Here is a 20,722-nt window from a genome sequence, read left to right as displayed (position 1 = left end):
TAATTAGTTACCACGGGGTAGGGATACGTAGGGCCAAAGACGCGAACTTATATCTTACCATTGTACTTGTCATTCTAGATACCTTTATCACACTTCGCCACAGTAAAGATCATGTCTGGAGAAGATCAAGCAGACGCAGGGGGAAGAACACTTGGGGGAGGCAACAGCGAGCCTCTGCCAAGCGCTTGGGTGCGTCCCGCTGCAGCACCTAGAGTGGGACGCATTGGAGATTGGGGATCATCGTCCTCTTCGTCTCGGTGAGAGATGGATCTGTCGTATATGGATTACTTTCATCGTATCATGATCTTGTACTGATCATCTATTGATGTTTACAGTGGTCCTTCGGGCAGAGGTATAGCAACTCTTTCTGATGTCTCCGCGAGCCGCCCAGGCGGTGGAGTAGCAAGACTGCCTCCAAGCGCCGCAGACGATGATGATGACGACGACGACGAAGATGAAGACAAAAGGCAAACCTTTTTTGCTGGCGGTGAAAGAAGGTGTGCATCTGTTTTGGTGACATTTGCTTGGTCTGATTATGTTCAGTGGCCTATCGGTAGAGAATCCGAACAGAAGAGATAATATTCCGGGTGGTAACGTAGTTAGGGATATTATACGCAGAGCGACCGAGTAAGTCCTTAGCTGGCGTATGTTGACCTGTTATCCTAATTGTTGGTCAAATAGAGCTAGCCAACAACAACAACAACAACAACACCAAGAAGGCGCCGCTAGGTCAAGTGCTTTCACCGGCGGAGGTCACACACTCGGAAGCGATGAAGTAGAGAGTTCTTATATTCCTGACCCTGATGCAACGCCTCCTGGTATCTTCTTCTTAACTTTGTTGTCATTTGCCACATATTCATTCGTGTGTTAGATGTTGATACTGTGACGCGACATGTTACCTTCTGGAGAGATGGATTCACCATTGAAGATGGAGAATTGCTGCGTTACGATGATCCTGCCAATGAAGAGCTTCTGGAGTTGATCGAGTCGGGGTGAATAATTTTGTTGACTTAAAAGCTTCAAATAAGTTCTAATATGTGTTATTTAGTCGTGCTCCCCCGCACCTTCTCAATGTTGCAATTGGCCAGTTGGTAAATCTTCATATCGATAAGCGCCTAACAGAGGTCTACACGCCTACGAAACGTCAACACCAAGCATTTACCGGCTCTGGTCATCGCTTGGGTTCACCTGCACCTGCGGTTACCTCGAGAACTCGAGACGAAGCTATGCCTGGTTCGTTTCCTAGCGGGGGTGCTGCACCCAGTGGCAACAGCAATGCAGGTGCCAGCTCTGAGAGGGGTAGTATCACGACAAGATTTGAAGTGGATCAGACACAGCCTACGACTAGTGTGCAGATCAGGTTAGCGGATGGAACCAGGTAAGGCGCCGTCATATCCCACCCTAACAGCAGCGGCATCGATATGAAATAACCATATCTTTGTACAGAATGGTGTGCCGAATGAATCTGACACATACAGTGGGCAATCTCCGTGATTTCATCAATGCGTACGTGCTTGATCTCGCCATTTTCATTGCAATGGCTGATTTTTACTTGCCTTTAGTTCGCGACCTGAGAACATGTCTCGCGCGTATACGATCGGGACGACGTTCCCCAACCGTGTTCTGGAGGACGACAGTCAAAATATACAAGCCGCCGGTTTGGTTAACAGTGTGATCGTGCAGAGATGGGCATAAATAGCGAAAAGGTGTATTGCTGTAAGTACTTGTACTATTATTGTTGGTTCGGTACTATTAGAGACGTATTGGATTCTCGTGACAAACCGCGAAGCGATGATTCGACGTCGTGAGTCTTGCTCAGCACCATCATGGCGTCAAGCCCAGCGTCTGCTGCTATTCATTGTTATCTCCTCGTACTCGTGTTCGGACGCTGGGCTAAGTATACTGTAAACCCGTTCTTGAATGCCTTCCGTAAACGAAAGTGAATTCCCACGTATCATGCTCGGTTTATTGATCTCAGCCTTCGGATAGTAGAGCGCTCTGAAAAGTGATAGCACTGGCTGGTTGTAACCGCCGTTGTCATAGTCATATCCTTGCATTGCAGCGGTTCTCGCACATACTTTATTATCTTCACTACAGTCTATGGATGACCAGCGCAATCTTTCTCACACTCGGTCACAAAGGAGCTCTTCGTCTTCCGCTGTGGACTTGACTGGGACGCCCGCTGGTCTGGCTAGTACCTCTCGTCCTCCTTCTCCTACTCTTCATCCTTCCGACAGTGGTTCTAACTTTGCGCGTAGGAGAGCGAGCTGGGGAAGAGTAGAAGACGGGCAGGACCCGTTGCATTTGCAGACACCAGTGACAATGGAGGCAGGCTTATCGAGTGCTATGGCAGAGCATGGAGACACGATAGCAGAACCACCAAGGACCGCTTATGGCCTTGACGGGGACCCATTCTTGACGCCAGCGGAGAACTCGTTCTTGGCACAAGATTTCACACCCAGAAGCACTACTATCGACACCCGCTACGGGTCTAAGTTCAACTTAATAAGTGGAACCAGTACGTATTCGACTGCGCAGCCGGGTCCATCATCTGCCTCCCTTATTTCAACAGGAGACTCAGAAGACGTCGAGCCCCAACGAGAAGACGATGGAGCTCGCTTGACCTTGGATATATCCCGCATTCATACAAACGATAGCTGGAACGAAAATCTTTCCGCAGACTCGGAACGCTCGGGTGGCATTGCTCGCACGCGTCGGAGAACTACCATTCGGTACGATACACCGTCGCCACTGAAGAGGACGGGAACTGCTTTCAAGTCCATGTCGAAAAATATACGTCGCGCGTCTCTACGTGTGGTGAATCTCGCCGGAACTGGCTTGGACGACTCGATACGTCTACCAGACGATGACGATGACGATGGTCAATTTCCTGGGAAGGATAAAGAGGAGGAGGAGTACGAGATGCGACAGAAGGGGAGCAACCCTCCGGACCTCACTGAACCTTCACCCATCCGTGGCCGTACGCTCTGTTTCTTTGGACCAACAAGCAAAATTCGACTCAAATTGTATTACCTCTTACTGCACCCGTAAGTCACACGTTTGTTGTCTTACCTTTGTTCTTATCTCTTACTCGGCATTTAAGATGGACGGAACCTCTTATACTTGTTCTCATTATCATTAATGCTATCATATTAACAATACAAGCCTCGCATTCCTTGCTTTTATCTCCTAGCCAGAATGCACCAACGCCCATAAAGGGTTATTTCCATCTATGGGAAGACTATGTTCTGTTCGTTCTGTTCGTCCTGTTCACGTGAGTGTCTAATACTACGGCTGCAAACACCTGTATTCAAGACTGTTACCTCCCTGTAGGCTAGAAGCTTTTGCTCGTATATGTGTTTCTGGTTTCCTATTCGATCCAGAGATTCGCGTTTCAGCCATAGTCGATTCTGCGCCTTCAGGTTACGCCAATGCGCCGACTGCTTCCACTACTTCATTGGATACACAATCTCAAATGACTCGACAAGCTTCATTAGCTCGCGGTCTTTCTTTCCATCGCTTTTACCAGAAGCTTGCGCGCCCATTCGCTCTTGCACCGAGCTCGTCATCGTCACCTTACCTTCACAATGCTACAACACCGTCGACATCGACATCTACACCGACGCCCCGTCGAATCCATTCTGATGGGAATCGCTCTCGGAATCCCATCGAGAAATTGGCAAATAGTATCTCACATCCACCGAAGCACATTCGAAATCCATCTCAGCCTACCTTCTTCTCCAAAGCTTTACGGTCAGATCAAACAGATGTGATTTCACTACCTTTTCGGCTCAACATCTCTCATGCACACGAAAAAGTCCATCGCAATGTTCCCTATCTGCGACAAAGCTGGACTCGAATCGACTTTGTTGCTATTGTCAGTTTTTGGATATCCTTTATTTTGGCTATGACGCATGTCGAAAGAGGAACCTATCACATTGGGGCTTTCAGGGCTATGAGTGTGTTGCGCACGGCAAGGCTACTTGCAATTACATCTGGTACTACGGTAAGTACGCTGGTTCTTGTCAGTGGCCTCAGTTTCACTCGTATGCAGACTATCATGCGATCGCTAAAAATTGCACGACCTTTGCTCACCAATGTTGCTTATTTCGTCGTCTTTGCCATGATATTGTTCTCGTAAGATTTGTCCTTCCTTTTATTTGGGTTACTCGTCTGACTCACCTTGCCTATCAGTGTCATCGGTGTGCAGTCTTTCAAAGGTTCTTTCCAGCGATCTTGTTATTTACAACCTACCCTTGGCGAGAGTGCAACCCAGATTTCAAATCAATTTTGCGGCGGTCATGTCGATCCAGTGACTTTGAACAATACGTATTATCTCCAGCGGAATGGTAATCCAGGAAATACCATCAAAGGCTACATCTGTCCACTTGGGCAGGTCTGTCAGGTCTGTCACAGAAGCCCTTTTCTGGCTGTCATAAACTGATGTCAGGTATAATAGGAAGGGCAAAATCCTTATACTGGTGTTGAGAGTTTCGATACGGTGTACTTTGCATTACTTCAAGTAATAATTGTTGCTTCTGCCAATGGCGTGCGTATGAAGTAGTTCAAGGCGTCACTTGAGAGCTGACATCTGATCTATGTCTATCTTCAGTGGTCTCCAATCATGTACGCCATGATTGATGCGGAATACTTCGTGTCCTGCTTTTTCTTCATCATCTGCATTCTTGTCCTGAACTTCTGGCTTATAAACCTTTTTGTTGCTGTCATTACCAACACATTCTCAGCAATAAGGTCAGATACAAAGAAGAGTGCTTTTGGAGCTGCGCCGTAAGTTGTACTTGTAATCAAATGTCAAACCACTTCATCGTTCTTATCATCTTCCTTAACAGTTTAGGTCCTATTACTGACGAGCAAGACGAGGGTTGGGCTATAGTCGATGGCCGCCATATCTCACAAAATAACCGTCTCAAAGTTGTTTATCAGTATACGAGATGGTGCTGGGTGTTTCTTGCACTTGCATCGCTTGTTGTACAGGCCACTGCAACTGCCACAATGAGCGATGTGCATCAGACCGTCCTCGATTGGTCGGAGCTTGCTATCACCATTGCATTCGATTTCGAGATTATCCTACGAGTTTTGGCAGAGCTACCAGCCTGGCGGAAATTCTTTGCACACGGGAACAATTGGCTGGACATACTGTTGGCCATTGGCTCTACCATAATTCAGATTCCGGCCATACATAACTCTTCGGTTTATCCGTGGCTGACAATTTTTCAGCTGGCTAGGTTCTACAGAGTGATTCTGGAGTTCCCGAGAATGAAACCACTCATGGTAACTATTGTGTTATAGCTCAGGCCTCACGACGTGCTTCTGCTCACGAACTTATTCCTTAGCTTACGGTTTTCGGAAACATGTATGGTCTGGCGAACATGACTCTATTTCTGATGCTGGTGAACTTCATAGCTGCTCTGGTCGGCGTTCAGCTTTTACGCGGAGACATGGATGGAAGTAACACCATGAATTTTGGTCAACTCTTCAATTCGTTCTTGGCCGTCTACCAAATATTTTCGTCGGAGAACTGGACAACTGTATTGTATGGTGCCACTGATGCGGAGCTATCTCTGGGCCAAGCTGTAATTGTTGCTTTCTTCCTATCTTGTTGGCTTCTTTTCGCGAACTGTAAGTCATTCCAGACACGTCCAAAAATTTCCTGCTGATGGAAGTACTGTGCATGTAGTCATCGTACTGCAGATGTTTATTGCTGTCATCAATGAAAATTTCAACGTGGCGGAGGAGGCCAAGAGAGGGAAACAGGCCTCTGATTATTGGGAAAATGATCAACAGCGGCCGATAGACAATGCAACTTGGATGCGCAAGCTCAATCCCTATCAATGGATCAAAGCTAATCCTGTCAAGGTGAAGGTCGAGAATCTCCCGTCGAATCTTGTATTACCTATGCAGAAGGCATTGGTTCAAGATTATCAGATTCCAAGTCAAGTAAATAGAGCTTCCTCTGTGTGTACCGGATTTTACATGTCGGGTGATATCTGTTACTGATCCACCACCAGAGTCGGCGAAATTCAAAAGCCAAGCAGGGGTCAGCAACTCGTCATCTTCCATCGAAGTCACTTACTATGCTGCAGCAGCTATTTGTTGGGGACATGAGATCAAATAACGTACCTCTGGCCAATCTACGTCGAGCTCGGCATGATTCAATGGCTCTCCAGGATCCCATTGATGAGGAAACTGAGCGTCATCTGTAAGTATCTTTTATACTGTTAAGATAATTATTTGATGTTAGCTCCTCTTTAGCGAAATATTGGCTTCTGTTAACCCCGAGAATGCCTCAACGCAAGACATCAACGACTTGTTGTACGAAAGACGGGCTCAAAAAGCGGATTTTATTCGTGACCATCCTACCTACGACAAAACCTTTTGGCTCTTCTCCCAGAAAAACCGTATCCGCCATCTTTGTCAGAAGATGGTCAAACCTGCCAATGGAGAACGCATCTTTGGTACTCCTCTATCAAACGTCGTTCATCCTATATTCCAGCTGGTTATTTTGCTCGCAGTAATTGGCGGTATAGTCACGGAAGGTATTGCGACGCCTGTATACCGGCGTGACTATTTTCTTGCCAACGGCGTCATTCGAGGTTCATGGTTCAACATTGCTGAAACTGTCTTTGGCCTGGTGCTCGTTATAGAGTTCTTCATCAAGGTTATAGCGGATGGTTTTGCGTTTACTCCCAACGCCTATGTTCGCAGTATCTGGAACATCCTTGATTTTTTCATCTTGATTGGGATTTTGGTCAACGTCTCACTTACTCTCATGTTTGTTGGTGGACTGAGCCGCTTTACGCGTGCCTTGAAGGCATTACGTGCTTTGCGCCTGATAACGCTCATCGAGAAAATGCGGGACACCTTCCAATCATTAATCCTCTCAGGCGTTACCCGTATCTTGGACGCTGCTATGCTTGCGATATTGTATCTCATTCCTTTCAGTGTATGGGGTGTAAACATCTTCGCAGGACTTATGAACGAGTGTAATGATACCAGTGTGCAGGGTATTTCGGACTGCACGAATGAGTACGTGAACACCATCTATGGAGACTCATTCGGCTTTTTGGTACCACGTGCATGGCAGAATCCATCTCCATCAACAACGTTCTCATTCGATAATTTCCGCGCTTCCCTTCTCATTCTCTTCGAAATCGTTTCTCTCGAGGGTTGGATTGACGTGATGTCGGTTGCTATGAGCATAACTGGCAAGGGGCAACAACCACAGACCAACGTCTCACAGGTCAACGCTATATTCTTTGTTATTTATAATCTTCTGGGAGGGGTAGTGATTTTGACGCTCTTTGTCAGGTATGCTTTTCTCCTAGCATGTCTCTCCAAAATCTCATGTTTGAACAGTATTATCATTGGAAACTTCTCTTCAGAGACGGGGACAGCATTCCTTACACAGCCCCAGAGAGAATGGATTGATTTACAAAAATTAATTAAACGCCAGCGACCTTCAAAGAGGCCCCAAGATCGACCAACTTCCTTGGTTCGGTCGTGGTGCTATGACCGCGCTGTCCATAAACATGGATGGTGGTCGCGTATGATGACTTTTCTACTTATCGTTCAAATATTTGCTTTGATGTTCGTCTTTTGCACTCCATCTATCTTCGAATCCGATGATAAACTAATGATGCAGGACCCAAACCTTCACTGCTCAAGCTGTGGCTGACAGTCTTCGCAGTAAGCATGATTATGCCCTTTATATAACGTTCAATCATCTGACATCACATGTAGATAATTTCTCTCTACTGATCACTTTCATGTATGTCATCGACATCAGTGTTCGATTTTATGGACTTGGGTGGAATAGCTTCCGTGCGAATGGGTGGAATATTTTTGACATCGCTGTTGCGGGAGGCAGCTTCGTCACGACGCTGGTCGTGCGCTTCGGATCCAGCAGTTTCGTCATTCAACAGCTTCAAAAACTGTTCCTTGTTAGTATTGCTTTCAAACTCGTACAAAGAACAAACAGTTTGAATAAGTTATTCAAAACTGCAGTGTACGTGAACCTCGCCTCCCTATGCTCCTCACACTAACAGCGTCCCATAGTGCCAATCTGCCAGTTATACTAAGCCTCCTTGCATTATGGCTCATACTGTTTTTATTCTTTGCTATCATGTACATGGAAGTATTTGGCATGACGAAGTGGTACTCGGCTGAAACAAGGACGCAAAATTATCAAACGATGGGCTCCGCGCTTGTGATGTTGGCGTTTATGAGCACAGGGTCAGTTAAATATCTGGTAGAAGGAATAAATATGTATGCTGATCGTTGAACAGCGAAGGTTGGAACCAGTATATGCATGACTAGTAAGAAAAAAACCTGCAACTACGTGATTACTTGCTCACAGTAGTAATTGGCTAGTGCTGTCGAATATCCTCGCTGCACACGAACGACTAGTTTAATAAACCAAACAGATTGTGGCAGCACAGCTTGGGCATTCTCGCTATTCATTGCGTGGAACCTTTTGAGTATGGTATGTTGTGAAATGTAGTCACTTTATGCTTGTTTTTTTTTGACTCTGATAATTATTTATATAGTATATATTCGTCAACATGTTCACCGGTACGTATATTTTATACCCACCTGTGCAAGTCTGACTTAGTGCAGGTGTTGTCGTGGAGAACTTCTCCTACGTCTTTCAAGTAAGTGGTGGCGCAAAATCCATCACTCGCGAAGAAATGCGTTCCTTCAAAAAAATCTGGGCAGAATTTGCCAACCCGAAAACTGGGCGTCTGGAACGCAGTCGTTTCGTTCCTTTCTTTGCTGTCAGTATTTATTCCAAGGAAATATGACTGCTGTGCTGACAAGTCTTACCCAAGAAACTCAGTGGTGTGTTCGAAACCCGTATCTATCCAATCGACTATAGTGTGAAGAATATTGTTGCTCAATGCAAAAGCGATAAAGAGACGCACGTCTGGTCCAGCAAGGACGCGACAGGTATGGACCTTTCAAAGCTCAATAAAGCGCTAAGCGCCATCGACTATGCCGGTGTCAGAAAGAGGAGGACCACCTACAGTCGTTTGTATCATGAAGCGAGTGTGTCTTATCACCAAGGGACAGGAATATCGTTTACCGAAATGCTTTTGTTACTCGCCCACAATAAGCTTATCGTGGATCGGGAAGCCTTAGTGTAGGTCCTCCATCTCACATATTCACAGATGGGCTGCAAGATATTTAGTTTTTGTTCATAGGTTGAAAGATTTAGTAGTTAGAACTGAGACCAATAAGCTTGTCACAGATTTGGTCAACCTTGATCGGGTACGCTCGTTGCTAAGGATGATTTCATTGCGGCGGCGATTCCTGGCACACAGAGAACAATCAAAGCGAATCCGCAACGAACAGCAAGGTAAAAATTATACCCCAGGAATAGAAAACCGCTGACACTAGCTATTTTAGATATTCCTGCAATCGTTGTCGATGCTTTCCCTTCGACTCCCCCACCCAGCACCCGAGATATCACCTCGCCTCGGAGCGAAAATGGACGAACGCAGCATGAATCATGGAGCCCGACACCATCTCCTTTAGAGCTCCATCCTTCCCCGCAACTATCCTTTGCTGACTCGGCCCCTCGCTCATCCCTCCAACGTGCACGAAGGACGAGTGACATCAGTATGTTATCAGCGGATATCGGACACAGCTATTGGTTCGTGCATAATACAATCTTGTCCATCCATCACTCATATCACATGGTAGGAGGGATAGCTCCAGTTCTGTCACAGATGATCCTGCTACGGTTTTGTCATCCATGCAAAATTCGATGTGGGGCGGTATGTTAGCCTTTATCTGCACTTTGACCATATCTCAATAATCAATTTGTAGAAATGATGCTTGAAGCGGCAAAAGAAGAAGAGGACATTTGAGTTGTTGTACAGCATTTATTATGGATAGACCTTATTAGAGGAATGCAACATAGCATATGTATTCATCAGATATCAATCACACATATAGTAGCGTCAATGCATATATCATTCCTAAACCACGAAACAAATGAAGTGAGGAGCAATCAAGTGCGACCAGGTAATCTGCTCCCTCGCCAAGACTTCTTCTCAGCCACAGTCTGAAACCCATCGTCATCTTTCTTCAACTCTTCATTGTGTGAATTAACGGCAGGCGAACTGGGTCTAGGAGGAACAGTACCAGCTTTCCTGGCTTCTTCTCTGGCTCTCCAGCCACCACCACCGAGAGCACCAGGCCGATACTTGGCAGACGCAGCAGCTGCGGGAGCAGGACTTTCAGCGCGAGGTGGCGTCGAAGCAGGGGCGGCGAGCGGACGTCCATTTCCTACACTTGGTACTGCACTTCGTCTCCACGCGCCAGAATCTGGTTGGCGTTCTACGGGAGTTTCCGATTGACGTTGTGCTGCTGCACGTCGTTCAGCGGCACGTTTTGTGGCTTCTTCCTCACGCTGTTGTTGCAAACGTGCTGCCTCGGCGGCGGCGGCGCGCTCCTCTTCGCGTTGTTTACGCAGCGCAAGTGCAGCTTCTTTAGCTTCTCTCTCTTTAGCTTCCTTGGCAGCACGTTCAGCCTCTTCCAAGTCGCGAAGTCGCTGCTCTTCAGCGAGTTTCTCTGATGGGTTTGATTATCAAAGCGTTAGTTATATGATTGAGTAAGCATGCATAAGCATCACACATACCGGCTTCCAGCCTTGCTTCTTCTTCTTGCTGCTCACGAAGTATCCGTTGCTCCTCTTCCCTGTGCCGATCATCTTCTTCGCGTGCCGCTAGGACTTCTTGTATCCTCTTCGCCTTCTCTTCCTCAATCTTCTGCTTAGCTATCGCCTGTTTCTTCTCGAATTCTTCTGCTTTCTGCGACATGATCTTTTCTTTGTACGCTCTGTAATCAGACATCATCCTTGCCAATCTGTGTTTAGTCTCCATATCCTGCTGGTGAGCAAGCTTGAAACCTTCAATCTTCGACTTCTGGGCCGCTTCCCAGTTAGCGCGATCCGTTTCCTGTTGTTCGACATAATCTTGCGCAAGCAGTGGCCTTTCCTCTTTCCGGTATGCACGTACAAGATGATCCATGCGCTTCCCGATGACGCGGATGCGATCATTGAGATGGCTCTTTTCCTTCTCGAGTTGTTCCACTTGCAGGCGCATGAGTTTATCTGTGCTAAGATTTTCCATTTCCTAGTTATGTATCGCCGATCGTTAGAAGAAGGCCTACAAGTGATGAAAAATAGCCAACATACATCCATGGAAACCTTCAAGTTACCTCTCTTGATTAGGCTTTCGGCAAGTTTCTTAGCTTCCTCGGTCTTGATACTCTCAATTTCCTTGCGTACACGCTCCTTCTCTTTTAGTTTGGCATCCTCCTGAGCTTTCTTTGCCTCCAAGTCCTTCTCAACACGGGAAGTCGCAGCACGACGAAGCGCGTCTTCCTTCTCCTTGCGTAACGCCAGTTCAGACATAAGCTCGCGGCGACGAGCCACTATAGCTCTACGAAGCTGCTGTGCTTCACGTTCGGCATGAGCAGCCGTCACAAGTGCACGATACTCTGCCTGTTGCTTTTCCTCCTCTTCCTCTATCGAGATAATCGGAGGGGGGAAGATGATATTTATCGATTTCTCGAGACATACCGCCAACGTACTCAACCGCGTTCGGACGATCTCGGAGTTTGAAGGCTGTATTGACTTCTCCTTCAATGTAGAAGTGCTGGCCATTGAAGATGATGAGGGATCGTCGGGCTGAACAAATGCATCATCGATGAATGTGATACTGCCAAAGGCATGGTCAACACGGATATTTAATTCATTGCGCCGTGCGCAGCCCATGATGTATGCCTCGATCTGCTCAGCATCGAAGCCGCCACCGCCTTCACGAAGAGGTGCAACGAGTTCCAAAAGGTTGTCGACTTGGATGGAGCTATACACTTGAGAGAGTTGGGATAGAAGGCGTGACAAGAGTGCGCGCTCTAGTAAGACGCGGTATCCGGAGTATGGTGAGTCAGGGGCATCCTCTGCTGACGAACAGAGACTGTTCAGAATAGGCGCGACAGAAGTGCAGAGAGTAAGAGGCTCAAATGAAACTTCAAGTAGATTATACAGCGCCTTGACAGGTGCAGGAGAAAGTCGGAGAACGTCTCGTGAAAGCTAACAGCAAAAATCACGTGAGTAATATGCATATGGAGGTGAGAATTGGACGTACAGCATCTTTCAACAAGCCAGCTCGTGTGGGAGCCCTGGATAGCCCAAGAAGAGCTGCCAGTCTGCCGCTCTTCCCTTTACCATGCTCTGCCGATTCCTCAAATTGTCCCACGGGGACGGCCAGTGCGCTGACGAGGACCTGGCCGGCCAATCGGCTAAGCTCCTGCTCGGACTTACCGCCTATGTTCGTAACGATAGAGTAATATCGACCCCAGGCCGCAGCATGGAAAAGGGCGTTGTCACTCATCAAGAATATTTTAGTAAGCTTCTCGTAGTAGTTGGCCATCATCGCAGGACGGGGAGCCTTCTTAGCCATTGTAAGCAGGTTGTGAACATCTTCGACTGAGCGGAAGGCTTCTTGCCACAGTTCTAACTCAACGGAAGTGTTGAGCTGTGCAAAACGGGTATCGAGATGATGTTGGAGAGTGTCGGCATCGGCGAGATTAATGGAATGGGGCTGATGTGAATATTTGGCGACATTTGAGAGATGAAGACGCAACGTTTCGCAGAGACGACGGAATTCTACTTTGCGCTGATGCTTCAAACAAAATCTGAATGCTTGCTGTGCGATTTGCTATAACACAGTCAATATACCGCAATTTGCTGCAGATAGCTGAACAACGAATACTCACCTGATAAATAGCTTCTAGACGCGCATTATTTTTGAGAGTCTCTAGGGATGTACGATAACTTTCCCAAAGGAATTTCAGCCAAGGAGTGACGAGAGCCCTATCAGTACGATCCTTGCTCTGATCTCCGCTGACAGCACCAAGGATAATACTCTCAGGCGTCTCACTAGCTTCCAAATCATCTACGTCGGTTAATGCTACTGCTTTATCTGCCTTCTCCTGTGCTTCCTGTACTTTGGCATCTGCGAGCTGGACAAATTTGCTGATGACAACCTCGATGGATCCAACACTCGTGTTCTGAGCGATATTTTTGTACTGCATCAGGCCTTCCTTTGCAGTCCTTCCTTTACGCATATCGACACAGAGCTCCACGAAACGTATCATGATGGGCTCCAAAGACTGGAGAGAAGTTGTGCGGAAGCGTTTTGAAGAAAACATTTCTGACAACGATTGCAGCGCGGCATGTGTTTGGCCAACTGAGACCAGACCTTCTGCTTGCTTGAGGACGGCTTCTGGTTTTGAGAACGGAGCCATATTGGATTCTATGAAAGACGATGGTCCTGTTCAACATGGCCAAATGACCATTATACTGCGAAACATACATGTTTATGCGATTTGCGAGATCGTAAGAGGTCGTGGTGGGGATATAAAACCCCTTGAGAGCGTTGCAGCGACTTTTGGGTAGAGTACACGGAGCACGGAGCCAACGATGACCACGAAAAAAACAAGGTTCGCACTCATCTCGGTCCCGCCCGTGGGAACCCTGCCCTGGGTCGCGGGTTCGATCCTGCACCCTGGCAGAATATCAGCCATGCTTTGAACTTGCACTCTGATAACGATACCCTGAGTCACATCATGTCCCTAAAGCCATCGACATCACGTACACTGCTAGAAAACTCAACACTTGTCTCTCAAGGTGCCGAAGCTGCAAGTCTAGTTATAATGTCTACACCACAAACTTTCATTGACACTAGATATCCCATCGCGCCTTTTGATGTATTCAGAAAGTTTACAAGGCTTATTTGCATCAGGCTTCAGTATCAGGCACCGACGACGATGGAGGGCCTGTACCCGTTCTTCTCAAATACCGGTTTCAAAAGCAATACCGCCATCCCTCTCTGGATACTTCGCTCACGCGATCACGCATAGCTGGCGAAGCGCGAGCTTTGATCAAATGTTTACGGTCTGTCCACTTTATTATGCGAGCTAGAGTTATATTTGATCGCAACTATAGTTCCGGCGTCAATGTACCTGGTATTCGTATGGTAGATGCTGCTAGTGGTGTCCTCGCAATAGAATGGATCGAGGGGAAAAGTTTGCGACATCTCTTTCCTGGAGGAGCCGAAGACGATGATGTTTCAGAAGATATTGCTGAAAGTGCAGACGAAGAGGACGAAGAGGAAGACCTATTGACTGGTTTTTATGTATCTCGGGGTATTTTTCTCTTTTGCGCTTGATATAATTAGACATATCTTTCATACAGGATTCTAGATTTACTGATGACCAAAGTCGGGAACGAGATCGCAAAAATGCATCTTGCAGACGTCATTCACGGCGACCTTACCACGTCAAACATGATGCTACGACAGGGTAGCAAAGACCTAGTGAGCTTCTTGCTGTTATCTTTAGCCCTTTCTGTGAAACTAATTCCCGTAGGTACTCATTGATTTTGGTCTGGCATATATGTCGACACTAGTAGAAGACAAAGCGGTTGACCTCTATGTCCTCGAACGCGCCTTTTCATCGACGCATCCAGATTCAGAGCCGTTGTTTTCCTCTGTACTTGAGGCCTACAGAGTCAAAATGGGAAAGCAATGGACGGCTATCGGAAAAAGGTTGGACGATGGTAAGTGAAGTTACCGTCAAGCGCGATATCATTCTGACTATATTAACGGACAGTACGGTTGCGGGGCAGGAAGCGCAGCATGGTGGGATAGACCGCTTACTATTATGTATTGCTACGATCACTTCTGCGACATTCTCACTATTCTATCTATCAATGTATGAATATATGTACTACAGCAACTTCAGTCAAGTACGTTCAATGTGATCTGTGGTCGTAAATCACGAGAATCATGCAGCTTCTAAGTGGCTTTTACAGCCAAATGTCGCAAAAATCGGTTTTAGCATATATGACCATGTCGCAGCCTTTTGCACGTTTTCAGGCCTGATGGATCCATATTTTGGTTGCGTCAGAGTACAAAATTGCATGAAAAGGTGCAAAAGGCTGCGAAAAGCCGATATATGGTAAAACTGATTTTTGCGACAAACTTGTCTCTAGCAGTGGGTAGATGTAAGCTGAGGGCTTACTCTCATTGGACCCGCTGGTTGTTGTATTGTCAATGTACACACTGCAGGCATTGGTTTATCAAAAGTCAATATTAAGCTCTGACAAAACCGGATAAACCCGGTCTCTGCCAAAGCAGCCATTGTTCTCCATGGAGTAACCATTGTTCTCCTAGGAGCACAATTGTACTCCTAGGAGTCATTATACTGTAGCGAGTAGCACCTCCGACTATAAGTAGTAGGGGGTTTAGTATAGGAATACCTCAGTCGTTTCTATAGCCTCTCGGGCAGCAGCTGAGTTTCACTTAGTTTTATTAGGTTATGAGCCCTGGTGCGCAAAAGCTACATAGGAAATAATTCTTATTTGAAACGGCAACCTCGGAACCATGACCACAGCACACGATACATCCGCATGTCCAGTTCTCACTGGACCCAACAATTTTCAAATATGGAAACTCTGGATCATCTCAAAGCTACGTCGGGAAAAAGTTCTCCGGGTTGTTACTGGAGAGGAGCTTAAGCCCTCACCAGGAAAACCTACCTCCTCAGAGGATCCTGAGATCACCTGGATACTTAAGGATGAGAAGGCACATGGAATCATCCAGGACCACATCTCTGATGCCCTCCTAATGAGGACTGGAGACCTCACCAGCTCCAAGGAGTTATTTGATAAACTTGTCTCACTCTATCAGACGTCCAACATTGCCTCGGCCTTCTATTCATTCCAGCAACTCACCAAATTGTCCTGGGATGGGACATCACCTATCCAGGACCACATTGCAAAAATCCGGACAATTGATTCGCACCTCTCCGGAATGAAACTAGGAGTTGATACCAAACTCATGGCCTTCGCTCTTCTCCAATCTCTCCCATGCACTCCTGAATGGCAAATATTTCAGTCATCGGTAATCAACACAATTGAAGAAAATGAACTTACCTTTGATGCAGTTGAGATCCGGATCACTGCAGGAGTTGCACGACAGTCAGGGAAGGCCCCTGGAGGTTCCAAAACAGCACTCAAATCCAAGAAGAAGTGGTGTGACTTCCACAAAGCCAAAACACACAACACCTCGGAGTGTCGAACACTTCAGTCAGCCGGAAAAGGTCAAAGGAAGAAGGAAAAGGCAAATACGGTGGAGCAATCATCTGGATCTGACTCCGAGGAGGAACAGAGTCACATTGCATTGGAACATGTACATATTTCCAAGCCCCTTGCTAAACGCATTCAAGCTTACCTTGTGTTGGAACCCGATAAGACCAAAACAACAATTATTATTGACTCCGGAGCAACATCCCACATGGTCCCTCACTGCTCCTGGTTTGAGCCAGGAACATACCATGTTCTGCATCCTCTGAGGACAATCAGTTTTGGGGATGATTCCTCTGTAAATGCCATTGGCATTGGAACAGTAATCCTACAAGCAACTGTTGGCAAAAAAGACTACAATATTGCACTGTCAAATGTCTTACTTGTGCCAAACTTCACGTTAGCACTCGTCTCTGTCCACAAATTGTCCAAAACGGGGTTATCAACACTTTTTCCAGCAGGGTCAAATGCTTGTGAAGTTCGGAAAAAGGAGGAACTTATCCTCACTGCGTTACACAAGCGAGGACTTTATCATATCCAAGCAAAACCCGAAATCAACCCGGAGTCAGCTTTTGCAGCAGTAGATGTAAATTTATTGCACAGGAGCATGGGACACATTGGAATGGACCGCTTGCAACGAATGGTTACAAAAAGACAGCTCCAGGACATAGACACCCTTACCGGAACCCCGGAGTTTTGTGAACCTTGTGCTTTAGGAAAGATGAAGAAATTACCTTTCAAGTCCACTGGAGGAAACCGAGCCAAGCGCCCCATACAAATTGTGCACACAGATGTTGGAGGACCAATCAAACCAACTTCCAGGGAGGGTTTTCAGTACTGGATTATCATTGTAGATGATTTCTCCAAATTTCCATGGATATATTTCCTAAAACATAAAAGTGAAGCACTGGCACAATACAAGCAATAGAAAGAAGATGTCCAAAAATTCTTCCGGACTCATTTGGGAGAAGAAAACTTCACTCCACTATACACAGAATTCCTCCGGAGCGATGGGGGAGGAGAATATACTGGCAATGCATTCAAAAATCAACTCCGAGGAGATGGTGTCATCCAAGAAACTACAGCTGCAGATACTCCGGAACAAAATGGCATTGCAGAACACATGAATCAGACATTGGCTACATTAGCAACCACTATGCTCCATGATTCCAAGCTCCCAAAGTCATTTTGGGTAGATGCCATGCAAACAGCTGCATATATCACAGCACGCAGCCCAGCATCAGGACTCCATGGAAAGACCCCATATGAAATACTGTTTAAAAGGAGAGTTGATCCAACTTTGTTTTGCCCTTTCGGATGCCAAGCATATGCCTTGATTCCGAAAGACAAAAGGCAAGGGAAGTTTTACTCCAAGGGGCGCAAAGCCATAATAATTGGCTACACACATGGAAAGCAAGCCTACAAACTCCTAGACACTGAAAAACGGACTGTGTTTTCCAGTCGGCATGTCATATTCAATGAATCCGGAAAGGTACAAAAGGATGACACTGCTCCCTGGAACACAGACACTAGCACAGATCAGTGGGAGGAACTCATTTCAGAGAATGCTCACTATCCAGACCAAAAAACATTGGAGGAGGATGATCCTGACCCTCAGATCCGAGATCCAAATGAATTGCAAATGGAACCACATCTCCAAGGAGATGTTCCACAAGCAATGGAACCATATCAGCATGAAGATGTTCCGAGAGCAGTGGGAGCACCTGATCAGCTAAGACACCCTCCACAACAGTCTCTACAACCAAGACCTGAACACTGGCCATCTTCAGAATGGAAAGCCAAAGTAGAGTTACAGTCAGTGGGAGGACAGCCCCTCAACATACAGCCAGCTGATGTGGAAAAAGTCCGAATACAGCTAGACAGCCTGTCCATTGGATCAGCTTCTGGAAGGCATACAACACCTCCGAAGAGTCATCCAACGCCTCCAAGGAGTGATTCAACACCTTCAGGAGTGAGTGGGGCAACAAATACACAAATGCGTCTACTCCCTGGAGTACCTGCACAAGCTCCTAAAAGAGCAGTCATGCCTGCTGAAGTCCTAGGAGTACGCAGAAGCAGTCGCCAGACCCGTCCTACAGACAAAAACTGAGATTATCAAAGGACTCTAGATGAGGAACAGTCTTGAAAAGAGCAGCATGACAACTCCATGGAGAAACCTAACACTCCTGAGGTTCATGAAGAAACATCTGATACAGAGGAGACATTCTTTGCTGGAATAGCAAGTACCGGTCCATCTAACACAGACCTTCCAAGGACACTAAAGGAAGCCTTATCACGTCCGGATGGAGAATTATGGAAGTCTGCCTTGGAGGAGGAACTCCTAAGTCTCAATACTAATGCAGTATATGACACTGTTCCACTTCCGAAGGGAGTAAAACCCATCACATCAAAACCTGTGTTCCGGATCAAGTTTGATTAAAACGGAAACATTGAGAGATACAAACTCTGGATTGTTGCACAAGGTTTTACTCAAAGGGAGGGGATTGATTACCAGGAGGTTTTTGCTCCGGTTGCAAACTTAGAGTCAATCCGAATTATTCTAGCCCTGGCAGCAAAGTACGACCTAGAACTTGATCAAATGGACGTATCCACAGCTTATCTCAATGGAGAACTTGAAGAAAAACTGTACATGCTTCCTCCAGGGGGTGTTCCTATCCAACCTGGATACTGCTGGAGATTGAAGAAATCCATCTACGGGTTAAAACAAGCTGGTCGTACATGGAACAAAACTTTTGATTGCAAGCTCCAGGAGCTCAGTTCCACAAGACTAAATGCAGAAAAATGTCTCTATGTATTCCGGGACAACAAACAAATATGCTTTGTTGTTGTCTATGTAGATGACCTCCTCCTAGGAGCTTCATCCTGAAAATTCATGGATATCACAAAAGCCAAACTTGAATCCATATTCAAAATGCGGGACCTTGGAGAAGCAAAATACATCCTCGGAATAGAAATCCAACGTGATCGTTCAAACAAAACAATATCCCTATTGCAACGCCAATACATTGACACAGTCCTGGAGCGTACTGGAATGAAGAACTGCAAACCAGTATGGACACCAATGGCCCATGGATCAAAACTCCTTGCAAATGCTCCAGGGGAAGATATTGTGCAACACAAGATGCATATTGAAGGGTGTCAAGTGTCATACCTCTCAATTGTAGGCTCCCTCATGTATGCCATGCTTGGAACCCGCCCAGACATTGCCTACGTTGTTGGAATACTAAGCAGGCATAGCTCAGCTCCAAGGAGCCATCACTGGGAAGCTGCAAAATGTGTCCTCCGATATCTGAAAGCAACCAGGGACATGGAACTACAATATGATGGCACAGATGTCTCCATGGACATGGATTTCTATGGATATTCAGATGCAGATTGGTCTGGAGACCCAGACAAGTTTTGATCAACATCAGGGTTTGTCTTTATCACCATCCGAGGAGAAATCTCCTGGACAAGCAAAAGACAAAGCATGGTAGCTTTATCCTCCACGGAGTCAGAGTACATTGGATTGAGCAATGCTGGACAACACCTTGCATGGCTTCGGACATTTTTTGAAGAAATTGGACATGCTCAAAATGGACCTACAACATTGCACTGTGACAATCAAGCAGCTATCATTCTTACACGAGATCCACAGTTCCGTGCTCGCACAAAACACATTCAACAGAACTTTCATTTTATCCGAGATGACTTAGTATCAAAGGGAGAGGCAGTAATCAGATACATTCCTACAGGAGATATGGTTGCAGACATTCTCACTAAAGCCCTCACTCATGAAAAACACTGGAAATTCTCTAAAGCTATGGGACTACGGTTGCACTCGAGTGGGAGTGACAAAACCGGATAAACCCGGTCTCTGCCAAAGCAGCCATTGTTCTCCATGGAGCATAGCCACCACTTCATGGAGTAACCATTGTTCTCCTAGGAGCACAATTGTACTCCTAGGAGTCATTATACTGTAGCGAGTAGCACCTCCGACTATAAGTAGTAGGGGGTTTAGTATAGGAATACCTCAGTTGTTTCTATAGCCTCTCGGGCAGCGGCTGAGTTTCACTTAGTTTTATTAAACAAAAGTTCAATAAGAAAGTGGAAATTGTTGCTGATCCTGGCACCTTTGAAGGAGACTGAGCAAATTTCACTTAATGGTGGATCAAGGCAAACTGGGATGTGTCCGCCAATGATTTTGAAATTTTGACAGCAGTGCTACCTCAACTAAAAGGACCTGTGGCGGGTCAATACACCCAAGTTAGACTCCAGGGATGCTATACCACCAGTCACTGGCCTACCTGGGATGAATTAAAAACTGAAATTGAAAAATATTTCAAACCACAAGCTGAGCGCCACTGGGTGCGTCAGCAAATCCGTACCTTCAAACAAGGAAACATAAGGACAGATGACTTTGTTACCTGGTTCCTGGCTCTCTCTATCCAAGAGGGTCTTGAAAATGAACACGCAGTGGAGTCGTTAGAGTGCAATGTATCACTAGCTATTGCACAACAGCTCTACATACAGGATATGTGGAAC

General features: G+C 46.3%; 3 protein-coding genes across 3 annotated transcripts; all 3 read left to right on the top strand.

Annotated features, from left to right (window-relative positions):
- Window positions 1–56: 56 nt before the first annotated feature.
- Window positions 57–1,931, top strand: SERLADRAFT_471341 (uncharacterized protein; the record flags this gene model as incomplete). The annotated part of the gene is made up of 8 exons (XM_007320043.1): window positions 57–257; window positions 336–497; window positions 544–627; window positions 682–818; window positions 872–992; window positions 1,049–1,378; window positions 1,447–1,506; window positions 1,563–1,931. The coding sequence occupies 8 exons, from the start codon at window positions 112–114 to the stop codon at window positions 1,693–1,695; spliced, it is 1,173 nt and encodes a 390-aa protein (XP_007320105.1).
- Window positions 1,932–2,346: 415 nt separating this feature from the next.
- Window positions 2,347–9,411, top strand: SERLADRAFT_350343 (uncharacterized protein; the record flags this gene model as incomplete). The annotated part of the gene is made up of 23 exons (XM_007320042.1): window positions 2,347–3,047; window positions 3,104–3,274; window positions 3,334–3,403; window positions 3,533–4,006; window positions 4,055–4,137; window positions 4,195–4,405; window positions 4,460–4,549; window positions 4,613–4,788; window positions 4,851–5,292; window positions 5,355–5,640; window positions 5,699–6,001; window positions 6,163–6,220; window positions 6,274–7,329; window positions 7,378–7,608; window positions 7,664–7,707; window positions 7,762–8,026; window positions 8,077–8,253; window positions 8,307–8,336; window positions 8,392–8,503; window positions 8,568–8,592; window positions 8,638–8,795; window positions 8,850–9,140; window positions 9,250–9,411. The coding sequence occupies 23 exons, from the start codon at window positions 2,347–2,349 to the stop codon at window positions 9,409–9,411; spliced, it is 5,616 nt and encodes a 1,871-aa protein (XP_007320104.1).
- A 4,179-nt stretch (window positions 9,412–13,590) lies between these two features.
- SERLADRAFT_471332 (uncharacterized protein) lies at window positions 13,591–15,157 on the top strand (the record flags this gene model as incomplete). The annotated part of the gene is made up of 6 exons (XM_007320041.1): window positions 13,591–13,731; window positions 13,809–13,987; window positions 14,039–14,238; window positions 14,296–14,408; window positions 14,461–14,650; window positions 14,704–15,157. 6 exons carry the CDS (start codon window positions 13,660–13,662, stop codon window positions 14,739–14,741), a joined length of 792 nt encoding a protein of 263 aa, XP_007320103.1.
- Between the last annotated feature and the right edge of the window lie 5,565 nt (window positions 15,158–20,722).

This window comes from Serpula lacrymans (assembly GCF_000218685.1).
Source record: "Serpula lacrymans var. lacrymans S7.9 unplaced genomic scaffold SERLAscaffold_9, whole genome shotgun sequence".
Classification (NCBI taxonomy): Eukaryota; Fungi; Basidiomycota; class Agaricomycetes; order Boletales; family Serpulaceae; genus Serpula; species Serpula lacrymans.
This window is presented reverse-complemented; position numbering and strand designations above follow the sequence as displayed.